Genomic DNA, 10,014 nt, shown 5'->3' with positions numbered 1-10,014 from the left:
ACCAGGCGCTGTGCGAAGCCCAAAAGCTTCCCCCCACCGCCCCCCGCACCCCCCCGCGGTCGCGGTCCAGCTCCTTCAGGTTCGCTTTTTAATTTCCTCGGTTTCCTGTTCCGGAGGCGCGGGTGGCGCTAGGGTCCCGGCGGCTGCAGAATCAGCCTGGCTTTGCTTTGACGGCTCCCTCGCGGCCCGAGAGCGTTTTAGAAGGTAAAAGGGAGGAGTGTGTGTGTGTGTGTGGGGGGGCCTTGCGGGTGTGGGAGACGGAGCGCCGCCGAGTGTCGGGCTTAGGCGTCCGGGGCTGGGGCGGGTTCAGGTCGAGCGGCCGCCTCCCCGGGTCTGCAGCCGACGGGCAAAAGAGCGACCGTAGGCCCGAGCCCCGCGAGCCAGTGGAAGTGAAGGAGGAGACCTTTTCATTCATTCGTGGAGCGCATGCGCGGGTCCCGGCCTGGGGCCGCCCGGGGTCGCCGCGGAGGGAAACCCGGAGCCCAGCGCTGGCCTCGTGGGGCGCGCGGCCTGGCGGGAGATGCAAGCGGGGAAACGCGCAGCCGCCCCGCAGCCGGGCGGAGTGCAGGTGCGGGGAAAGGAGGCACACTTCGCGGCCCTTGCGACGTAGACCGATGCTCCCGGGCGTGTTACCTTGGCCAAACAGCCCCGCAGCGTCCCTGCTTCCTGGGGGGAGGCACCCAGCAACCTGGGGGTAGACAGACGCGGAAAACAACTACCCTCGGCCGCTTGCAGCGAATTCCTTGACTCTCGATTTTGGATCAGTTTGTGCCCCAGCAGAGCCGGACTGTGCCTTCGGAATGTCAGCTTCATGATCCGTGTTTTCAGGTATTCTCTCTATAGGAGCATGCATGACCCAGTCGCGGAAGGTCAGCTATCGCGCACTGTGCAAGTGTTAGTGACCCTGTTTGCATCTCTAGGTTTGGCACACTTCTTTGTGTTCCCTTAGACCCTGTGCGTACCTCTTTTCTCTTGTTTATTTTATTTTTTAAAGATTTTATTTATTTACTTATGAGAGACAGAGAGAGAGAGAGAGAGAGAGAGAGAGAGGCCGAGACACAGGCAGAGGGAGCAGCAGGCTCCATGCAGGGAGCCTGATGTGGGGCTGGATCCCAGGACTCCAGGATCACGCCCTGGGCCAAAGGCAGGTGCTCAATCACTGAGCCACCAGTGTGTCCCTTTTCTCTTGTTTATTGCCTTATTTATTTATTTTCCTAAAAACATGCCTGTGAGTGGTTTCAGAGCTTGAGTCTTGCAGGCTGCGCATCTTACTCAACTTGGAGTCCACGTGGTCAGCTGACAAATCTGGGCTCATTGGGTATCACCCGAATCTGTGAAAGGGCCTCCTCTTTGTCTGGATTTGATAATGCAAATATGTCGTGGGTATATGTGAAAGGGAAACGGACGGTAGCAACATAGAAACATTTGTCGTTGGTGATGTAAACATTTATTGACCACCTACTATGTGCAGGACGTTGTGCCAGGCGCTGTGAAGGATACAGAAATGACCGTGAAACAACCCATGTCCTCGAGGAGCTAAAAGTCTAGTGGAGGAGTTAGAAATGTGCACACATGACTATAATATGAGACAGTCTCTGGTAAGTGCTGTAAAAGAAGTAAGTAAGTCTAGAGGGAATGGGATTACATTCTAAAGGGACCTAGGAAAGGCTTCACAGAAGAGGTGGCATTTGACATAGGTGGATGAAATTCAGTGGGCACATTCACAGAGCAGGGGATTTTAGAAGAGCAGGAGCAAAGAACAAGCTGGGTAATAGTACTTGGTATGTTAGGCACCTGGGAAAATCTGGGTGATAGGCACTTCACGGGGAACGTGATGGGGGATAATTCTGGAAGAAATTGGGTCCGGGTTGTAGAGGGTTTTATTTTATTTTAAGATTTTGTTTATTTATTCATGAGAGACACACAGAAGCAGAGACACAGGCAGAGGGAGTAAGTAGCAGGCTCCCTGCAGGTAGCCCGATGCAGGACCCGATTCCAGGTCCCCAGGATCACACCCCAGGTTGAAGGCAGCATTAAACCGCTAAGCCACCAGTGCTGCCCTGTAGAGGGTTCCATTTATTTATTTATTTATTTATTTATTTATTTATTTATTTATTTATTATGATTTTATTTATTTATTCATGGGAGACACAGAAAGTGAGAGAGAGAGAGAGAGGCAGAGACACAGGCAGAGGGAGAAGCAGGCTCCATGCAGGGAGCCTGACGTGGGACTTGATCCTGGGACTCCAGAATCACACCCTGGGCCGAAGGCAGGCGCTAAACTGCTGAGCCACCCAGAGATCCCCGTGGTAATGGGTTTTAAATGCCAGACATGGGAGTTTGAATTAGATTCTGTTGGCCAGGAGCCATGAGTAGTCCATGGTGGCGAGATCAACTGTGTAGGTCCTAGGTTTATCATGAAGGCCTTAGGCTGAATAATAATCACCAATTAGATGTTATTAGATGCCTGCTAGTTATTAAGCACCGTGATTGATAGAGCTAAAAAATCTGACATTATTTTCTTGAGCCTTTTGAAAATCTACCTTAAGTCTACCGGTAAAACTTTTAGTTAGATAGACCTTAGGAAGATACCACTATAGTCAAGTTTTTTGCATTTAGTATTTATTTAAGTTTTAAAACTATCTTGTTGAAACTTAAGCATTTGGAAAGCCATTCATGTTCACAGCATTCTTCAGTGGAAAGCTGAGGATGAAATCAAGGATAACTGTTGTGTTTACAAATTATAGTTATATTTGAATTTGCTTGTTAGTCTCACTGTGTGATAAGGACATCTTAAAAGTTAGTTGTAAACTTTAATTCGGGGGAATATACTCTTAATTTTGTCAGTATGCTCAATGTATTGGAGAATGGAAAATCATTGTTAAGAGAATTGCAGACATTAGCAGTTTGGGAAACATTTTTAAGCCTGTTTTATTCTTTCTGTCCTCTAGCACTTATATTCTCTGTGGAAGATGTGACATATCCAGACACCGTGTCATGATGCAAGGCAATACGTGGTGAGTGGTGTGACGGTAATGGTGGAGGTTTGGGAGAGCAGAGAGAAGAGCAAACCCCGATTTTGGTAACGTGGGGAGAGGAGGAGGTGTGTTCATGTGGGCCATGGACATGGCTAGGAGCACAGACCAGAGTCCTGCCCTGATGGGGCTTATATGAATGGTGGAATGAGGTAATTAGTTGGTGAATTGTAAGTACTGTAGGACCTGCCAGGAAGCAGCACAGAATGTGAGAGCAGGGAACCTAACAAAGGCCTGATGGGTAGTGCTAGTGATTATAGAAAGACCAGTGGGGTTGTTATTATAGCCAGGGAAGAAATGATGGTGTGAAGTGGGTGAACTTAGGAAGTATTTATGAAGCAGAAGTGATGGGAATTTAAAATACATTTTTGGGTAAAAGGGGTAAGGGAGGAAAAGTTGTCAGATAATTGGCTGATGTGTGACTTGAGGACCAATAAATGCTATTATCTATTGAAATAGGAAACACTGGGGATGCCTGGGTGGCTCAGCAGTTGAGCGTCTGCCTTCGGCTCAGAGCATGATCCTGGGGTCCTGGGATTGGGTCCCACATCGGGCTCCCAGCATGGAGCCTGCTTCTCCCTCTGCCTGTGTCTCTGCCTCCCTCTCTCTCTGCCTCCCTCTCTGTCTCATGAATAAATAAATAAAATCTTTAAAAAAAAAAAAGAAACCGTGAAAGAGCAGCCATTGGTATTGTTTTGGAGGGGAGGGTTAATTCCTTTTAGGACCAGGTATGTTGAATTTGTGGAGTCTCTGCTGAGTGTGGAGGAAGGTGAAGACAGGAAGGTGCTGGTGCTGATGTAGAGAGTGGTGTACAGGTGGGATGACATGGCGAGGTTCAGATTTTTGGGGAGCCTGAGCAAGGACATAACAGCATATGATTAAATAGTCAGATGTTGAGTTCATCATTCTGGAGGAGGAGCAGCTTTAGGGAATGACAGAAGCCAGGGACTGAGACAGGGGAAGAGGACTTTATTGGCCATGAGGAGTTTGAGGTATTACAGAGAGCTCAGTGTCGAGGTAGGTAGAATAATCCAGTGGCTGAAGGGGTCAGTTGCTCTTGAAGATGGTCAGGCATTTGTGACACCCTGTTTATGGTGAGTTTTTGGTTTTCTTTTCTTTTTCTTTCCTCCCACAAAGTCATAGAATGTCGTTCCATCCAGGACGAGGGTGTCCCCGAGGGCGAGGAGGACATGGAGCCAGACCCTCAGCCCCAGCCTTCAGGCCTCAAAATCTGAGACTACTTCATCCTCAGCAGCCTCCTGTGCAATATCAATATGAACCTCCAAGTGCCCCTTCCACCACGTTCTCGAACTCTCCAGCCCCCAATTTTCTGCCTCCACGACCAGACTTTGTCCCCTTCCCTCCTCCCATGCCTCCGTCAGCCCAGGGCCCTCTTCCCCCCTGCCCTATACGCCCCCCCTTCCCAAATCACCAGATGAGGCCCCCCTTCCCAGTGCCTCCTTGTTTTCCTCCTATGCCACCTCCAATGCCCTGTCCTAATAACCCCCCAGTCCCTGGAGCACCTCCTGGACAGGGCACTTTCCCTTTCATGATGCCCCCTCCTTCCATGCCCCACCCTCCACCCCCTCCGGTCATGCCACAGCAGGTCAATTATCAGTACCCTCCAGGGTACTCACACCATAATTTCCCACCTCCCAATTTTAATAGTTTCCAGAACAACCCCAGTTCTTTTCCACCCAGTGCTAATAACAGCAGTAGTCCCCATTTTAGGCACCTCCCTCCATATCCCCTCCCAAAGGCTCCCAGTGAGAGAAGGTCCCCTGAAAGGCTCAAGCACTACGAGGATCACAGGCACCGGGATCACAGTCACGGCCGAGGCGAGAGGCATCGGTCCCTGGATCGACGGGAACGAGGCCGAAGTCCTGACAGGAGAAGACAAGATAGCCGCTACAGATCAGATTACGACCGAGGGAGAACGCCCTCCCGTCACCGGAGCTATGAGCGGAGCAGGTAAAGCACATGTGTGGTTTTAGTGAACTGCAGAGGTCCAGACATGGGCCATTTGGGTTTCTCAGAGGACTAAACCAAAAAGGTCCAGCAGTGCATTTTGATTTATAAAGGGAAGAAAGCATTTTTGGAGCTGTTTTAAAGAGGAAGAGACAACTGACAAGTAAAGTAGTTAATGTCAGAAAAGCCACTTTTGAAAATCATTTCAAAATCATCAATGTAGATTCATTGCAATGAGCGTAAGCTGATTACTCTTGCAAAATACAGCTGATGTTTCAATGGTGATCTAATGAAAGTTCACGTATTACTTTTTCGTGTTCTTTGCATTATCATATTTACTTTTGTTCAGTATGATCACCATATCAGGTTAAAGCACCTGAGTTCATTTGGAATCGATCTCTATGTTATCAATGAGGAATCAAACTAGTTCTAGTTAAGTGGAACTTGCTTTCTGGCTTTTAAGATAAGTGGAACTTTATTGTACATAGTTGCCTTCTTGCTCTGTTTTCCTTGTAAAGTGCAATAATGTTGGTTACACATCATCAAAGTTTTCAAAATAGCATTTATTTATTTATTTACTTACTTATTCAAAATAGTTTTTAACTTGTTTTTGTTGCATTGAAATGTTTTTATACTGAAGAAAGTTGTATTTGAAAAAATACTGTTTCATTCCAGATTACATACGTTTTTTTCAAGAGACCAAATATGTGTACCAGATACATGTAAGAAAGTGAGATTTCCAGCAGGCATTTCTAAACCAGGATTCTTAGATGGGTTTATAGAAATTCTCTGAAGTTATATGCAGAATGTTATATGTGTATGCATGTTTTTCTATAAATAAATTGGTAGCTTACAGCAGAATCTCAAGACTTTTCTCCAGAAGTCTAAGAACTGTTGGTTTAGGTGGGAAAATAAAAACATTGATAACGATCATACCAAATACTTTGTACCTTCAGTGAACTTCTTGTATGATTGAAGCTTCCCATTTGTTGAGCTAGTAGCGATGCTTCTCTTTCTGTCCCTTGTGGTGTGTTTACTTACCTTCATTATCCTTAGGAACTTCTGTGCTAAAAGGATTTGAGCTTACCAAACCAAGTCACTTCACTATGTGGGTTTGTAGAGAGCTGGTCTTGGTTCCTTTGGAATCAGTTTGCTTCTCGGTTTCCACATTTTTCTCATAGCTGTTGAGTTTTCATGTTCATGACTGAACATTTTGCCAGTAAGTGGTGTTGGTCATTCCTAGTCCTGAAGAGAGTGATTAGTGGTTGGAAGGTTTGGAAGGAAAATGTGTTGTTTCCTCTTCCTGATGCCCAGTGGAAGGTAGAAGGAAACTTGTTTCCTGCAGAGATGACTGATTTCTGGTGAGCCAGAGCTAACTCAGAGTTGATAGACTAAAAAGTTTTCTCAGCACGAATTACTATTTCTGGTCAGTTTTGTCCTTAACTATTCTCTGATGGACTAATTGGCAGACGCCTATGATAGTTTATTTTAGAATTTTATGATGAAAATCCAAACTGGAAACTGTTTGTTAATAGTTTTCTTTAGACTTTGAAGTGATTGTTAATAATCCTATTTCTAGGGAAACACTTCAGTGCAAACTTCAACATTCTAGTGGGCACTTTTTTTCCCCATTTTGGGGTGCCGCAGTTAGAGTTTTTAGGACGCTGCTGTAAAAATCCTAAATTCTTGAATCAGGCTTAAACTTAGAGCTATATGTTTGCTTAAAGAACTTAATGTCCTGTCAACTGAGGGACCTGTAAGTGAAATCAAGTGCCAAAAAAAATTGCGATTAATATGCGTTATCCTAAATGACACTCCTTGACTATGAAAGACCTGCTTAGGCAGTTAGCTCATCTTTCTAAACGGCCTTTATTTATCTTGGAGTTGTTTTGGGATGCACTTGGGGTGTTTGCCCTAGAGCTGCCTTAGTGTCACGGCCACATAATAACCAGCTCCCTTTGAGGTCTTAGGTAGAGTGTCAGTCATCTGTTTTATATGGAATATTCCTATAAAATAAAAATAGGGTATGTGATTTCGTAGCATAACTTCTGGAAGTATATTGGAGAAAACCAAAACTTCACAAATTTGTGCATTAAACTGTATTAAGTTTATGTTAGTTCTGTGGTCTGTCCTCCGGCTACTGCTCCCTTTGCTTCTTAGGGTAAGTCAATCTGTCCTTTCCCAGATTCCGTCTTCCTTCTTTTTCTCCTCTAAAATATGATTGAATACAAATTACCAGATTGTTTTAGAACAAACTATTTCTAGAGGAAGTTTGTGAAGAAGTGGATATGTGCATTTGTTAAGAAAAATTAAGGTTACTCTGGGGAATGGGAAAAGAAATGGCCACAGATATAGTGCACTCAACATGCTGTTCTGCAGGGTGGTGGGGACAGTGCAGTGGCTTCCCGTAACTGAATGGTGCTATAGCACGACAGTCCCCATAGCTGTCCTGGTGAGTACAATGTGTAGCCATCAGAGAGCTAATATTATGTACCTAAGGAATATTTTAATGCTTGCAGACAAGAAAGAGTCTTTGGAAAAGGAACCCAAACATTGTTTTTCTTGGTTTAAATGGATTCACTATATAGTATTACTAATGTGCTTTGTATTATCCAAATTGGCCTTTTCAACTCATACCCACTCAGAGGTAGCAATCATCCTCAGAAATGTCGTTCTCAAATGCAAAATTCTATTGCCTGAATGTTAAAATACAAAAAATTAGGAAGGTCTTTTCAACAGATTTTTACTTGGAAATATAGATGATTATTCTTTTCAGCCACCATATTATTACATGTTATATTTTATCTGTCACGTGACACCACTCGTTAGTTGGGATTTTACTGCTGTAACGTAAGCTGTAATTTTATTTATTAATTTTTTAAAGTATTTCCTACACCCACTGTGGGGCTTGAACTACAATCCCGAGATCGAGTGTTGTATGTTCTACTGACTGAGCCAGCCAGGTACCTCAGTAAACTGTATCAGATTAAAAGAACGTAGACTCCCAAGCTCCAGCTACTTTATTTGGACAGCTAATGTATACCTGAGGCTTATACGTAGTTAAAAGTATATTATTCAAAGCAATCTTTCTTGAGGTGGAGGTGATCTTTAAGTGAAAAAACAATTTCTGTTTTAATATCTATAAACAGTCACATTTCTCAATCATTTTTGTAAGTTTTGATTTTCAGCGTGTTTATATTTCCTCTCTTTGGCCACAGGTTGGGGGAAGTTTTTGAGTTCAGACATTTTTATAGTCGTCTTATTGGACTCAGACTAATACAACATTTTTTTTTCCCCATTGTAAGATTGAGTGGTTATTTCCCTTAGGTTTAGCTCTGATTTAAACACCCTAGAGTTCCAAGTTTTTGTTCCAGATCTTCATTGCACTTATTAAACAGGCTCAGAAGTTATTATTGTTTTCATCATCAAATTCCCGTTTTACATTGAAAAATTTTAAAATCCCTCATTCTGTTGTACGTTGTGGATACCCAATGTCTCCATTTAGAGTTGTTTCCGATGAAAACAGCATTTAAAGGTAAAGTGATTTAGAATCTCCTGCCAGTCAGCTATACCTAGAACTACAAATCAGGCCTCTAACATATAAGAATTGAGAACTCTTTAATTATAGAACCTTATCTCAGTTTTTGCAATAAAAGCTTTAATTTACACTTATTTGATAGATGAAATTGGGAGTTTTCTAGAATTCACTAGGTAGTAGAATCCTTTAAAGTTTTCCCTGTAGGTCCAACAACCAGGGGTTGGCTGGTTGGAACATCTGGAGAGAAGATTGTGATAAATACCTTTGTTGCTTAGCATCAAGTATGACTTCTTTCTTTAAAGAAAACAACAAAAGACATCCAAGTTAGTTAACTTCTGTAAAGTGAAGAGCAACTTACCCTTTAATAAGTGATGAATAAAAATGTCCCATAGAGAATAGTGCCTGAAAAATTCATAGGTGAGGGCCGTTTATGTAGAAGATGAATTCAGTAAAAAGAGATGGTGTTTTTGAGTCTTTCTGTTGAAAACAGCTCTGTGTATTAATTCCTTTAAGAGAGCGGGAACGGGAGAGACACAGGCACCGGGACAGCCGAAGATCACCATCTCTGGAAAGGTCCTACAAAAAAGAGTATAAGAGATCTGGAAGGTAAGCAAGGAGTTGACACTGAAAGAAGTCATAGATCTCCTTGAATTCAGGTTTTGTGCTTATCCATAATATCACCAACTCTTCAAAATAGCCCAAGAATCTATCCAAAATGCCCTATGAATAGCTAAAACAGCCGATAACTAAAAAACCTTTACTTTCAAGATGTATTGATGACACACAAGGGAAATCTTGATAAATTTCCAAAAAAAAAAAAAAAAAGAAATTATATAGGCTACTTTTTCTGATCTCAATTGCTATCAAACTATATACGCAATAATTCAAAGCTTAAGATTTTGGAAATTCATAATTATGCTCTTAAATTTACTTGTTTCTGAGAAGGGTAAAACTGCGATCACACTTTATGACATTGATATTGTTGTAACTCAAAACCTATAGGGTGTAACCACTTCATGGCCTTATGTAATGGTAATCAAGAATAGCACTCTGGAATCTGACAGATATGGGGGCAGTTATTCTCCCAGCTTTGATATTGGGCAGAGTTATCTAACCTTTTTAAGCCTCAATGTCTTTGTCTAAAATAAGAACAGTTATACTTGCCTTATTGAGTGGTGAGGAGTCATTGAGATAAAAATGTATAAAAAACTCTTAGAACTGGGTCCAAAGTTAGTGGCAAATAAATGGTAACTATATATGTATATATTTTATATATAAGATTACATATAACATATAAAATATGTTTATATCATTATTCTCTGATCACTTCTACATGTTGGTAAAGTATAAGAAAGGTTAAGAAAGATTTAAAGATAAAAAGTTTTTTTTTTTTAAAGATAAAAAAATGACATAGCAAACAGAACTATAGCACTGTAACAATATTTAGAAGTAAATGCAAGACTTCTTTGAAAG

General features: G+C 42.6%; 1 protein-coding gene across 4 annotated transcripts in view; it reads left to right on the top strand.

The window, feature by feature from the left end:
* Positions 1-48: 48 nt before the first annotated feature.
* DROSHA (drosha ribonuclease III) overlaps positions 49-10,014 on the top strand; it is a 119,080-nt gene continuing 109,114 nt past the window's right edge. For 3 of the 4 annotated variants that reach the window (XM_041749469.1, XM_041749467.1, XM_041749466.1), the window contains exons 1-5: positions 49-204; positions 1,472-1,598; positions 2,952-3,017; positions 4,173-5,006; positions 9,055-9,147. In XM_041749469.1, coding sequence (XP_041605403.1) covers positions 2,998-3,017; positions 4,173-5,006; positions 9,055-9,147 — 947 coding nt within the window. In that variant the 5' untranslated portion in view covers positions 49-204; positions 1,472-1,598; positions 2,952-2,997. The remainder of the gene's footprint in view (positions 205-1,471; positions 1,599-2,951; positions 3,018-4,172; positions 5,007-9,054; positions 9,148-10,014) is intronic. The other variant, XM_041749468.1, reaches the window with a different exon arrangement.

Source organism: Vulpes lagopus, chromosome 3 (genome assembly GCF_018345385.1).
Source record: "Vulpes lagopus strain Blue_001 chromosome 3, ASM1834538v1, whole genome shotgun sequence".
NCBI lineage: Eukaryota > Metazoa > Chordata > Mammalia > Carnivora > Canidae > Vulpes > Vulpes lagopus.
The sequence above is the reverse complement of the archived record's forward strand: the minus strand, read 5'-3'. Positions and strand labels throughout refer to the sequence as shown.